Source organism: Elaeis guineensis, chromosome 11 (genome assembly GCF_000442705.2).
Source record: "Elaeis guineensis isolate ETL-2024a chromosome 11, EG11, whole genome shotgun sequence".
In the NCBI taxonomy this organism is placed as follows: Eukaryota; Viridiplantae; Streptophyta; class Magnoliopsida; order Arecales; family Arecaceae; genus Elaeis; species Elaeis guineensis.
Genome location: NC_026003.2, coordinates 111,984,423 through 111,999,244, shown reverse-complemented (window position 1 = coordinate 111,999,244; position 14,822 = coordinate 111,984,423). Strand labels below are relative to the sequence as shown.

The 14,822-nt window shown below is 39.3% G+C and overlaps 2 protein-coding genes across 2 annotated transcripts; one reads left to right on the top strand and one right to left on the bottom strand.

Annotated features, from left to right (window-relative positions):
* Window positions 1-3,903: 3,903 nt before the first annotated feature.
* LOC105054362 (ethylene-responsive transcription factor ERF027-like) lies at window positions 3,904-4,997 on the top strand. Its single transcript, XM_073246069.1, has one exon. It carries the CDS (start codon window positions 4,078-4,080, stop codon window positions 4,741-4,743), a length of 666 nt encoding a protein of 221 aa, XP_073102170.1. The 5' UTR covers window positions 3,904-4,077; the 3' UTR covers window positions 4,744-4,997.
* Window positions 4,998-12,911: 7,914 nt separating this feature from the next.
* LOC140852556 (uncharacterized) lies at window positions 12,912-13,826 on the bottom strand. Its single transcript, XM_073245931.1, has 3 exons — window positions 13,690-13,826; window positions 13,512-13,595; window positions 12,912-13,431 (listed from the first exon to the last, which is right to left on the bottom strand). Exons 1-3 carry the CDS (start codon window positions 13,699-13,701, stop codon window positions 12,994-12,996), a joined length of 534 nt encoding a protein of 177 aa, XP_073102032.1. The 5' UTR covers window positions 13,702-13,826; the 3' UTR covers window positions 12,912-12,993.
* Window positions 13,827-14,822: the final 996 nt, after the last annotated feature.

Sequence of the window (14,822 nt, the reverse complement as noted above, 5' to 3'; positions counted from 1 at the left end):
ATAAAAATATAACGTAACTAATATAAATTTTGCTTAAATTAGGAAATAAGAGAAGGAGACTAGCTATAAGTATGACCATGTTTTCTATTTTGCTTATGTGATTACTTGCTATCGGGCAACATAAGTTTTGGATTGTTACTGATTCAACTGACTGATAAGTTTGTAAACAAGGTGAGTTCGTGCGACTAAGGCCTTGCCAGATTATGCTTGACATATTTTGTAACTAAGCAGGGTTCAAGTTTGCTCCTTTGATTTCGAGCTAAACTTGAGCCGTTAAAATCAAGCTCATTAAAAAGATTTTAAGAGACTTGGATCTCTTAAAAATTTTATACAATTTGAGCTAACTATCTTTTAATTTTTATGATCAAAGTATTTTTTAAGTAAATTATATTATTTTTTCTATGATTAATATAAATATGAAGAATAGTTATAAATGATAATTAAAATATTATATTAATTAATTAAATTTATGTTTAATCAAGCTGAGCTTGAAAATCTATCTCAATTTCACTGGTTTACTAATGAAGCAACTTAAATATTAAATAAAGTCCTAAACCAGATATAAATTAGTTTTATGATCATTATGAATCAAAAAGGACTCTAACGTATATAGAAAGGGATAATCTCTCCTCTGTAAGATATCTTTTAAAAGATAAAATTATGAAACTCCGTACCATAGTGCTAAAGATCGAAATGGACAATATCTTACGTAAGCGGAGATCGATCCATGTGAGTCATGAGTTTTTGATCACAACAAAATCTAATTAGAACTAGCAAGATATATTCACAGAGATGATATCGGATGGATAATAATTTTATTTATTAAAAAATTATTATCTATACTGTATGCATCAATGTAATGATATATACAGAACTAGTTATAATTGTTGATTCTTATAATAATACATTTAGATGCACGCTTGGTGAACGGAGCATACAAAAATCAGTCGGCTAAGTACATGATGCGCATAGTGCAGGCAATAATTTTTTCGACTCAGCCCCATCCATCGATCATGCTTGCATGCACGGTGGGGGAGCAAGCCAACTTTTTCATGACCGGTCGCTTGAATCCTCCAGTACGGAAGATGTGTTCGCAAAACCGCCTGCGAAGCAAACGACGCGCAGTGGTGCGGGCTCCCGCTGTAAGTTTGTGTTCGAGCTCTGGCCCGATGTCGGGGGATTGCAACGTCTTGGCTGCGTCCCTTCGCACGTCATCTCGGAGCGCGACTCGATCCGAGTTGTGGCCAGCACAAGAAGTAAAGCAACGTGATGTGAAACGGGAAGGCGCATGTACAGCCCACTCCTTGGGAAATGGAGCCGACTTGCGGCCAGCATCTTCTCTCGGCGATGTGGCCCTCCATTACATAGTTACCACTAGACGAGATGTTGTATTTTCCGTGGTCTTTTTGTTACATAATAAATACCAACTTTTTGAAAAATTTCTCCTCGTAAGATTTTTCTCTTCCTTTGCGGTACCAGGATGGTACTAGTTTGTGAGTTATTCACGTATCTTATCGTAGTGGCTTTTTTTTTTTGGAAAAAGAAAACAAAAATAAGAGCTCGATAATGTGAGAAATTCATGTATGTGTCCCTGGGAAACATCTCACAAGCTTTGAGTCCAGCACCTCATTCAAAATTGGAGCCAGGGTACAAATGATGGGCTGTAAATTTGATTTTTCTTATTGCTATGATTTATGTAAAGGGCACATTGGGACTTGATAGTGGAACAAGCCATGGGTATTGATTTTTTTCAAATTTCTCAAAAAATATGCATGGTGTGTACGTTTGGGGTATATGACCATGTCAATAAGACCATCGTGGACATGAATAAGACAGTCCAAATCACAGCTAAATTAAACAAAGAAAGCGCAAGGGCGGATAAATTGTAAAGGCACAAAAACCAACTAGAAGAGGAAGGGTTATGAAACTTTGTTCCAAGTTCAGCTCGACCATTGAAGTCCCTCATAAATAAAGATATATATATATATATATATATATATATATATATATATATATATATATATATATATATATATATATATATATATATATATATATATATATATAGGAAGACCCAATAGCATGTTGCTTGCCACGTTGCAGTGGCTAATGTAGGAAGGCTTTACAGGAGACATCTCTTTCTTATTAAAAAGGTTTTAGGAATATTGTGATAGAATTGTGGAAATCGGGACTTGTAGGTTGTGCGTAATTTGGAAACTGGGACATGCAATTTATTCAGTATGATTGAACCCCAATAAATCTGATTTGACTCATAAAAAATATTTGATTGAAGGGAATGGGAGTCTGGAATCGAAATCGGAATGAATGACTCCCATTCTAACCGTTTGGTTAGGAGGAGTCCTATTCCGATTCCGATTCTAGAATGGAATGGGAATGGCTTAATCTATATAGAACTCAATCCCTACACTCCTTTATGGATTCAAATTTTCATTTCAATTCCAATTCTAATTTCGATTTTAATTCCGATGACGAACCAAACGCTTTGGAAGATTTGATCATTCCGATTCCGATCAAATCATTCCGATTCTTATTCTCTTTATTATTCTGGTTGCGAACCAAACACCCCCATAAATTAATTTAGAAAAACAAATATATACTCTAATCATAGATTGAACTTTGGGTTTAGTCCTTCCCTGTCTAAATCAAACAAGTAATGCTTGAACCTAGAAGCAAATTTTAGCTTTGAGGTTAATTCAGGTCAGATTTGGGTCAAGTTGTACTTAAATCTAATCTACTTACAACCTACTACCTCGGTGTGTGAGCATCGTCCCACATGCAAAAACATCAAAGATAATGCACACATATAATTATCACCCATGTAACATTCTCATAGTGCATTATTGTTGCTAACTATGCTGCTACGCATTGTGCAATGTCAAGCGAATTCTGAATAAACAATATGCTAGTTTTGTCCAAGAGGAGAGCCCACATTGCTTCAATGCACTAATAAAAAACAGGTTCGGAGTCCCTCCATCCTCATCCAAAACATACCAAGACAAGTATCTTTTGCCCGCCTCATCAATCAACTCAATCATTGTACAACCAAGATTCCTGTGATGCCCAAGACATCAACAATTGTTGTATACTGTATAGCTTTCTATGGCCGCAATCAGAATATAAATTTAGTGTCTCATCTAGAAAGATTAATCGAAAGACATCTTATTTGGATTCCACAATCAATCTAATGGATCTATATTATAGTACTTTCTATTTCATATAAATTATATATTAGATATAATTTAATATTATATCTGTAACAATCCAGTATCTCATCTAAAAAAATTAATTAAAAAATATTATTTGAATTTTTTAATCTTATATAAATATTTAAAAATTTTTTAATAAATAATCAATATATGATTAAATATATATCTGTACGAATTTTTATAAATATATATTATATATATAATATAATATATATTAATATATTTATAAATTATTTTATTTGATAGTCATTCGTATTCAGCTATGGAAGGCATATCTGGCGTAGCACATGCAGCAAGTCCTCCATCATCTACTCCCAAACGGACTTAGATTCTGTAAATTAAATTATATAACTAAAAGAGGCTTAGAGACTTTAAGTACAAAGTGCAGTTAAAACGTCACAAATGTGGCCCATAGCAGTTGCCATTGTTAATTCCTTCGAAAAAAAAGACAGTTGACATTATTAAATTAAGTGATTTGATAGGTGATAGTGGGTTATAATATCCGAACGCAAAATTGAGGCACGAGGGCTTGCCCTCGGGGTGACAGCTAATTGCTAGCGAGCACCCAAAGCGCGTGCCGCCCCGAGAACAACCCCTCCACCTTTCACCGCTCGCGAACGCACACTCCCCGCGAAAAACCCACGTTTCTCACCGTCCCTTAAATTCCCATTCCTCCCCCCCTCTTCCTCCTTCCCTGACCAACCTCCACTCCATCACCTTATCCATTCTCCACTGCCCACTCCCCGTTAAACTTTGACAAATATAAACGCCCTTTCCTTCACCTCGACCATATCTTATATTGTAAATATGATACTTATATTATAGATACAGGATATATCTCCATAAGTATATGGAGGACCACCCCCATTCACACGTGCAAAATCCGGAACACGTGCGTGGCAGCGCCCGACCATCCCCATTCCAAACACCTGAACACGTCCACGGCGCCCATGCACCGCAGCGCGAACCCACCCCGCCTACCGACCGCTCGATCGCCTGGAAGCACCTGAGCTACCGCGGCGTCCGGTCCAGGAGCGGCAAGTGGGTGTCGGAGATCCGCGAGCCCCGCAAGGCCAACCGCATCTGGCTCGGCACGTACGCGACCGCCGAGATGGCGGCCGTCGCCTACGACGTCGCGGCGCACGCGCTCCGCGGCGCCGACGCGGTCCTCAATTTCCCCGATGATATCTCGTCCCGCCCGGCTCCCGCGTCGGCCTCGCCGTCGGACATACGCGCTGCGGCCGCCGCCGCCGCCGCCGCCGCGGCACTGCTGGAAAAGCCTGAGAGGGAGGGGGATGCGGCGGCGTCGCAGGCTTCGTGGAGCGAAGGCGGGGCCAGTGGGTCCGGGCAGGGAAAGGAGGGTGGGTTTATGGACGAGGAGGAGATCTTTGACATGCCCAACTTGTTGGCCAGCATGGCGGAGGGGATGCTAATGAGTCCTCCTAGGCTGAGTCCCACTGGTTCCGATGACTCGCCGGAGGTTTCAGAGGGGGAAAGCCTATGGAGCTATACATAAACTTAATTAGCAGCTGCTCAGATTGTTAGATCAAACGCTTTCTATAGGATTATAAGAGAGGAGAAGGAGAACAGCTGCCTTTCCATTTGTAGAACTTTATGGAATGCCTATACTATGGTTCTGAGTGTGCATGTAAGAAAGTACTTGAAGTCTAATTAATATGAGTATATGAGGTCTGGTTTCATGGTTGTCACTGTTTCCTGATACTTGTAAACAGTATTTATAAAACTAAGCTTTACGGTTTTGTGTGGAAAGGTTTTGGTGCGTGGTTGTCAACATTTAACTGGTGTGATGATAGCAGAGTTTTGCTATCATGCAGGACAATATGGAGCAAAGTCTCCCACGGCTCCAAGTTTCAACTCTAGGGCTACGTGGGAACGACTAACTGATCAGCTTGTAATACTGGATTGAAAACGGCCGAAGTAGAGAAAATTCAACAAGATTGACACCTCTAGCTTACGACAAGCCATTCCCAGCCAGCTTATCTATAACAATTGCTCAATCCTAGCTCCATTACTCTTCTCTATACGGAATGAAACGCACCACATTAATCATGACTTTCGTTATTTGCAGTTCGACGACGCAAGATCCTGGCTCCGGATCATGAAGTCACGGTTGCACTGAATGCTCTATCTATCTGCAGATTATACTCTATTGAGGTAGGGATGGTTACAAATTTAAATTCTTTTAAACCCTTTTACATTTTTCAGATGCTTATATGTACAGAGGGTTAGGGTTAGCTGTTCTCTCTCTCTCTCTCTCTCTCTCACATGTTTTATATTTTTCAGATGCATGCTTATATGTTGTTTCCTCTCCCTCTCTGTGTATTTTTGGGGGGTTCATCTACTGAATCGCGAATTCTCAGTACATCGATTAATGATCAAATTTTATCGCCAACATAAGAACAATTTGCATTTATTTCAAGATGACCCTACCCATCATCAAAAAGCACTGCAAGCTCATTTAATTATATGATTCATTTTTGATCGAGTTGTCTGGATGGCCATTGTTTTGAGCAACCGTAGTCACACCGGCCAGGTATAGGATGTTCCCCTCCTATATGGGCAAGCTCCAAAAGGGTGAACCCTTATGTTCCCCTAAAGAATCCATCCATAAGAGACAGATAGGACATCGTAGTCAGACGTTACCCCAATTCATGGTCAATTTGTTTCTCAGATTTATGTGTCCTATGCTAAAAGGCAATAGGAGTGGTTTCGTCCGTCGTTGTTATTACGATGGTTCTTTTTTTGTTCTTTAATCTATTAAGTAATATTCTGTAAATCAATGAATAGTACCAGAAATTATCAATTCATTTCAGAATGAAGCGAGTAAAAATGAAGGTATATTTTCTTTGTTTTTCTTTACAATATGTTACTTTACAAGAATAAATAAGATTGGAACAAATCATGTTGCTTCTCAAATTACAAAGCTATCAGTTTGTATAGGAGAAGGGAACAGATCGTCAGATCCGAATGCCTCTTAGCTGTCTTCATATATGTTCCTTATCCTTTGGGGAAACCTGGATCATGTCCCGCACAACAGTCCTTCCATTAATTGTGATTCAATTCACCCGGGAATCCCCATCCCCCGGAGTTATGAAAATTATATGGGCGTTTCAAGCTTCGCCGTACGTGATGACCATGGTGGACTCATTGCCGCTGGAGGACGGTAGCTGGCATCGACCTCGCTCGATTTCATGGCCGAGTTCAGAGCAGTATGAGAAGGGACGGCTACTGCAGTTAACCATGTACATGCTACGAAGGTTTGGCTTGAGAGAGTTCTCTTACAATCATCTCATGGATCTCAAGATATCCTTCCCCATATGCTGCTGTTCACCATCTATTATTGGATATATGGAGAATTTTATCTAAAACTGAATGGTTCCAAACAATACACGGATACCACAAGACTAATGCTGCTGCAGATTTGGTTGTGATTTTTGTAGCTTAGTACTCTGTTGATTATTCTTGGGATATGGTTTCTATTTGCCTCAGGGATTCAGGGAGAAATTGTATCAGGATGCTCATGGATGCTGCTTCTGATTAATTAGCTCAGTCCTGGGCCATTATTTCAATTGATCATAAATTGATCCATTAACTTGTGATATTATAAACAGATAAAAGAAACAATGCTTAAGAATAGTTCAAATAAAATATGAAAATAAAAATAATTTATAACATAACAAGTTCATTATGAATGTAAAATATACACCCAAAAAATGATAGGACTTCCCGACCTAATATGACCAAAAATGGGAATGCGTTAATATCTCTTACCAAAGATACCGTACAAGCACCTTGGGATGGCAATGACAGCAAAGGGAGTTGAGAAATTGGGATGGACAGGTTTTGGGTTGAATGATTGGACTGTCTCTATATAGGCTTCCAAGTCACGCATCGAACGGACCCAATTAACCCGTTTGAATTTTCAAGCACTGTTTTTTGTTGTTGATGCTGCCATTATTATTATAATTTTGTTGGTATTATTTTAGTATCCAACTTATTTTATTAATATCCACCTTTTTTCTAAAAGCCAAGCACGTTTGGCATCGTTGCATGAACAGTTCTTTTCAGATTAACCCCTTAGTAGAGTTAAAAGGAACAGCAGATGTGCACATATAAACTACTAAAAGATGGTAGATGCTATCTTTCAAAGACTTATTGCAACATATCCTCCTCTTATTCAATGTCCAACCTAAAAAGGTGGCTTGGATAGGAAAACTGATGTATTACATAACGCGTCTGAACTCTTTCATGGTGCAACTCATGAGGATCGTTACATTTCAACCTCTCATTTGCTCAGTGTTGTCAGAAGGAAAGAGAATATGGTCGTGAATGCTTAGGGCATGGAATTGGCCCTGATGATTTCTTGATTGGTACTTCAGTCGAGACACACCAACACTAGAACCAAAAACAATGCCATCATTTACTTCTTTTTAACATTGTTAGAGGAATCCAAGATCTCTGCTCATTTTCCCTTTGGAACACTAGTGGCATCCAAAAGGACCATTTGTTGCATCCAAGACCTAAGGTATAGTTAATTGCATAAACTCTTTGATTAGTAGGAGTGGCTTAGAAATATATTTTAGTAGGTGAATCCCAATATTTGTACCCCTCTACTTAGCAACCGGAGGTTTTGGACTCGAATTATAGATGATGCATCCCCGCATAGAGTATTCATAGAGAGTAAAAGTGTATGCTTGCTACTTAATTACTTCAAGCAACTGAAATTATAACAAGTTTTTGAGTTAATGATCTGAATTTGGATTCCTACAGTAAAACAAAAAAGATGTTTTTCTATGCATGCTTCATTTGTGAAGTTCTAGGTGTTCATGTTTCTTTTTTTTTTTTTTTTAACAATTATAGGTTTCATGTTTCACAAAACTTTATTACATGCATTGCACATGCCATATCTCCTTGAAGGAAACAACTAATCAATGTCCTTATGATTATAGCATTCAATGGTCAAAATGTTATTATCATAATTAATATTCATTTTACTAAATAAATTTACTTGTTTCTCCTCTCTCTTTTTGTTGGGAGAGAATTTATTTATTTTTCTCATAACATGATGACTTGTTAGGGAAACACCAACGAATAATTAATGCTTAATCAATTGCGAGGAGTAGTAGGAAAAAAATGAGTGTGACAAGCATTATCCTATATAATCACTGTGCTCATCGATTGATCTCCCTCACAATTTGATTAAGATTGCTTAGGCTGATTGCTACGTACATTGCCGACCTAAGAGTTAGTAGTATCATGGACAGTATGTGAAGATAGTAGATTGATTAAGACATGATACTAACATTTTATCGTAGAGACTATTGTCTATAGATTGTATACATCAATATGACCATGTATGCAGCCAATCACGACCACTAGTTTCTAGAATGATACACCGACATGCCCACTTGATTAACTGAACTCATAGAAATCAACGGTTGTTATTGGCTGCATACATGGCTATCTGGTGCATGCAGTATAGGTGATAATTTCCCTATTCTAGTGTTCACATTTTAGCTACGCACGTGCGGCAAGGTTATCGGGGCATTCAATGGATCTGGTCATTTGAAACTTTGAACAATCTTCCGAAGATTTTCTCCGGCCCACCAAAAGTTGGTCCCAGCCAGAAAAGCTGATGGCTACGGCGCCCCAAGACCAATACCATGCGCTCCAGCTACGTGGTGGCCTTAGGCGGATCAAAGGTTATAACATCTCCAGGATGGTTCGTGGAAATAAAAACGAGCTAGAAAAGAAGTGGAAGTGGCCGCCTGGGGGATTTTTTTCGAAGACAAGGGGAAAGAAGTCGTTTGAAGTCGGCGGCCGAAGCAACCACAGCAAACGAATCGTGTCACGTCCTTTCCCCAGAAGAAAAGGTGGTCGAGATTCGGAAAAGAGGCCGCTGTCTTCCGGCGTTCGGGCGAAGGAGGAGATGGCAAGGAGGCCCCACCAGGGTGCATTCATTGGTTCGGATGGTGGAGGGTCTCTTTCTGGGTTCCTTCCACTCCGCGTCCCTTTTACATCATCTCTTGTTGCTGGTTTAACACGTGCGCAATCTCTCTGAAGTCTCTAACAATATGAAGTGCTTTGGGGTTTCAATATAAATGATCAAAAACTAATGCCACATCATCCCATATCTTTGTTGTGTCGGCATGATTAAATCATGACATGCCATGTCGGCATCATACGAGTATGAAAAATCATAAATTTAATATATATATATATATATATATATATATATATATAGTCTGGTTGCTATATAGAGAAGTATGATCATTGGGACAAGCACCAATTCGCTTATAATATTGATTATTTTCTAAGAGCCCTGTTGTATTTACACATGTCACATGTTGCCCAATAATGTTGACACAATTGTATGCGATTGGAAGCAAGTAGGGAAGTAGTCCAAGTCTACAAGTGTCATGGTCCCGTTGATGTGTATGTCTTTTTCCTTCTCTTAGTTAATACATTTGCGAAAGAGAAGCCAAATTAGAGAATGATTTTGTGGCCCCATTTTCTCTTTTATTGCTCTTTCAAACTAATTGAACACATGTGAAATTGCAAGTTGCCTCTTTTGGATTGTTTGTGGATATATTATTCAAATAGGGAAATTAACACCTAGTCTTTTTTTCTTTTTCTTTTTTTTGCTGCTATTAATTTTACCTGTAGTCCTTTAACTGGTTAGATATAAATAGGTCTGTTATGCATTTTCATATTCTCCAAAAAAAATTAATGATATTTATTGGCATAATTATACCTGTTTTGTACATACATATGCGAAGATCAAGGAATAAATATCCTCATTAAAAAAAGGAATAAATATAAAATAGCCGCTGCAATACAATTTTCAATCAATAATGATTAAACATAAAATGACACCAACTCCAGGGAACGACTTCAAGTTCTCTCATCAGAAAAAAAAAAAAAAAAAAAAAAAAAGGAAAAACGTATGAGTTTGATCAGGATTTCAATAAAGATTTAGTCCATCCATACCAAAAGCTTGCATGGACTATTCAAAGGCGAACCCAAGAAACGCATCTATATTTGCGCTTGGGCAAGGGAATAAGTGGGTAGCTTTATGTTCATCAGTCTATGCAGACAGGGGCGGCTGAAGGGCAAGGCCACCGAAGCCCTTGCCTTAGGCCCCCGCCCCCAGGAGGCCCCCCGCTCGGCGCTCGCTCGCATCCGGCTGCCCGGCATCGCGGTCCAGCCTCCACCTTCAGGCGGCATCCCGGTTCAGGCGTCCAGCCTCCGCCTCCGGCGTCCTGGTCCCGCCTGAGCCGCCTCCAGGCCTCCGGCGCTCCGCCTCCATGTCTCCGCTGCTCCGCCTCCGGCGTCCCAGTCCCGCCCCGCCTCCAAGTCCACGCTCCACGGCTCCACCAGTCCCGCTGTCCTGGTCTCTCCGGCCCGGCAAGGCCTCTCCGGCCGGCGGCCGGCAAGGCGGCAAGGCAAGAGCAAGACCACCAGGAAGGCAGGAACCAGGAGCCTCCCCGGCCCGGCAAGGCCTCCCCGACCGGTAAGGCGGCGGCAAGGCCTCCCCGCCTTCGGTGGCCTTGCCCTTCAGCCGCCCCTGGCTGTCGGCAGCGCTGGCCCACGCCGGCGCCGGCCCCCACCTCGACGAGATCCACCAGCGCCTCCCCTCCCTCGAGGCCTCCGTCCGCCCGATCCGCGCCCACCGCGATGCCCTCGCTGCCGTCGGCGGCCATATCGATCGCGCCGTCAGCCCCGCTTTAGGTCTCCAAATATGTTGAGCCGCCCCTGTATGCAGGTGACATAAACTAGTTTAAATTGCATTGGATTGTTTCTGATCAGGACAAATGAACTAAGCTTATGTTATTAGAGACATCCTCTTTAAAAATTTGATGAGAGAAAGGACATAGCAGTAACTTTTATGGGGATAAAAAACCTAAAAATGCCAGATTATCGCACATGAAATTTCCAATCATATATAAGACAGGTTGACGCAAAATTTCACAAGCACGAAGACCGAAAGAAGATAGCATATATCTGTGGTATGCACAATGTGATCTAAATAAGACAACATGTGATCGTTCTGCACTGTTGCTCTTGATAAATTGATTGAGCTGTAGAAGTGAAGTGCCACATGAAAATAGTTTTATAGTGACAATCATGTATGCTTTTGGTGATAGCTTTATCTTTAGAATGAAAAGTCCATTTTTTTGAAGGTAAATAATTTATATAAAAAATTATATTTTTTTAGATAAATATTTTTCAGATAATATTTAGACTAAAAAATAATTTTTTATATATTAAAAAATGACTTCAAAAATTTATTATCCATGTTCTTTAAAATGTCAATAAAGAGGTATTTTCATCTATTATTACTCGTCACTCTCCGTTTGGCTTCTCTAAAATTATCTCCCTTTCTATTTTATTAGCTATGCTGCTCGAAGCTTTCGTCGGCAACATAACTGCCAACTTGCATATCGCTACTCCACGGTCCCTACGAGGCACCTCTATACGGTCATGAATTTTGGATTAAGAAGATAGTTAGGCAGACGTATACTTTGCTCATTTTGAGGGGGGCAACACCTCGTTATTAGTCTTAACCATCTGAATGTATCAACTCATTTTGTCACATCATCTTACACTACAAAAAATTTGATTTTTTGCGACGAAATTTTTTCGTCGCTAAAAATTTTTTTTTCGTCGCTAATAGTATTTGCAACGAAATATATCGTCGCTAAAAATTTGTAGAGAAAGCCTCGTAGCAAAAGACCTTAGCGACGAAAATATTTTATTTCATCGCAAAAAATAGTAAACCCAGACGACGAAGTTATGTACTGTATTAGCGACGAAAATATTTTGTCGCAAGAGCTTAAATTTTCGTCGCTAAAATTGCAACGAAAAAAAATTTCGTCGCTAAATATTTTGATTAAAAAAATTTTTTTCTTATTTTTTGCGACGAAAATTAGTTTCGTCGCAAAACTTAGCGACGGATTTCGTCGCAAAATATTTTGTCGCAAAAAGTTCGTCGCAAAAATTGCGACGAAAAAAAATTTTCGTCGCTATAATTGCGACGAAAAAAAATTTCGTCGCTATAATTGCGACGAAAAAAAATTTCGTCGCTATAATAGCAACGAAATAAAATTTTCGTCGCTAAAATGGCGATGAAAATAAAAAATTTCGTCGCTATAATGGCGATGAAATAATAATTTCGTCGCTAAAATTGCAACGAAATAAAAATTTCGTCGCAAAAAGTTTAAATTTTTAGCGACGAAATTTTTTTTCGTCGCTAAAATAGCAACGAAATAATTTCGTCGCAAAAGTTGCGACGAAAAAAAAAATTTCGTCGCTATAATGGCGACGAAATAAAAATATTCTCTGGCATAATTGCGACGAAATAAAAATTTCGTCGCAAAAGTTATAATTTTTAGCGACGAAACTAAGACTTTCGTCGCAAAAATAGCAACGAAATAAAAAATTTCATCGCAATGAATAATAAATGTTTTATTTTTTGGGTTCACAAATTTTTTTGCGACGAAATTAATATTTCGTCGCTAAAATAAAATTTGGATAAAAAATAAAATTTTTATTAATTTTTCAAAAAAACCTGCTCAAATATAAATTATCTGATCAACCATATTTTAAATAAACAATATGTTAACACAATAAAAATATTCTAAGTCAAAAGACCAATTTTAAATAACAAAAAGTTTCATAACCATCTTTGTCATATACAAAAATATAAGTCCATACACCATTTTAAATTTAAAATAAGTACAAACTAAGTATGATCTGACTCATTGGCCTCGTTCCCTCCTCCAGGCGTCGATCCCTGACCCGATACGTGTCGCGATGGTGGTGCAGAGGCGGCATCATGTGGCTGTAGAGGTGCTAACTCAGAAGCATCAATACCGAGCCGTCCCGCCACCGCAGCTACGATCCTCTCGAGCGTCTGACTACGATTCATCCAGTAACTAATCTGATCTTGCATCATGCTCATGGATGTCCTAACTGCCTCTGGCACCGATGTATCATCAGACCGGCCGGATGACGAACTGCGTGATTTTTTGGACCGCATGCTATGACCAGATCCTAACTGCCGCCCGAGGACGGTATCCAAAATCGTATCATCTGTCATCAAACAAACCTGCTGCGATCCAGTATCACCATCAGATCCCACCTCCCTCGTCGCCTGCTCTCTCAATTCTAACATTTTTTCCTTCACAATAAACAAAATAAAATCATAAATTTTTTTCAAACTCTTTAAAAGTATTCAAAATGTAGAGTAATGATACTTACATGACGCTGCCTCGCCTCCTCGGTCACGAACTCGCCACTCTTGTTTTGATAGAATTTAGCATAGGCGTCGACTCCGGATAGTCCCTGTTCAAACAAAAAAAAAGAAAAAAAAGATATCAAAATAATGTAAATATTTAATAAAAAGTTACAAAGTATGATTGCAAATGTAGTTACATACCATCCTCTTCATTCCCTGTGCAAAAGAGGCACTTCCTTGCGTGTGAATAGAATCAATCTTGCTCCTATTCACCTTATTCGCCTCCGATCGTCGCTACAAAATACATACAATTATAACCAATAAAGGACATAACATAATTAAAAAATTTGGAACACTAGACATACCTGAAATGCCTCAGTTCCAAAATGCTCACATAACCACCGCCAATCGTCACTAGACCCAGCCCAATTTCTGTATGGCTGGGTCACAGGATCAATCCCCTTCGCCTGCAGCTCATTGCAGTATTTATGAAGCCTACATCTTCGATCTCTGTATCTATTTGCAGCCATTTTGAGAATACATGCCGTCACTTCTTCGTCAGTGCAATCCTCGAAGTCAATATTATCCTACACAGTAATCATACCAAAAGGCAAATACATAAAATTATTCATATAATAAAAAATTTATTTATATAACCAAAAATAATATGGATCATGTAATGATATGCAAGACATCCAAATTTAATTCTTACCCTGATGTGAGAGACTAGAGCATCACGGTATCGAGGAGCTACATGCTTGAAACTTTCAGCAGCCCACGGAAAATGATTCCACATATACAAACTGATCTCATTTGCGACGATACTGGCCTCTGTGCCAACCGGATGATCTCGAAATATATGTACCTTCGGTTTTTCATTGTGTGTATGCACATATTTTTCCAAAACAAGACCCCTACTAGGACCACGCACTGCACGTCGATGTTGTGTTCCTACATGTAAAAATTGATGAAATGAACATATATCATGTATCACTAAATGCATATAACAAAAAAATATATATGGTTTATAAATTGATAGAGATGTACCTGTAAGGGGATGATGCTGCGGTACCATGGCCTCCGGCTGGGCAAGCTCTGGCTGAGCACTAGGCGGCTCTGTGGACTCGGGCAACTGAGTCTCATCTAAATCTTCTGAGTCATCATGCAAAATGCTAAAGTGAGGATGTGTATCATCAAGCGGAGCCTGCTGCCTACCCCGTGAATGTCTACGTCCAGGACCAGTCATGATGCTGCAATGATTAAAATAATTTAAATCAGTAAGTAATCAACAAAACTCAAGTATTACATGATATAATAAAAAAAAATAAATTGAA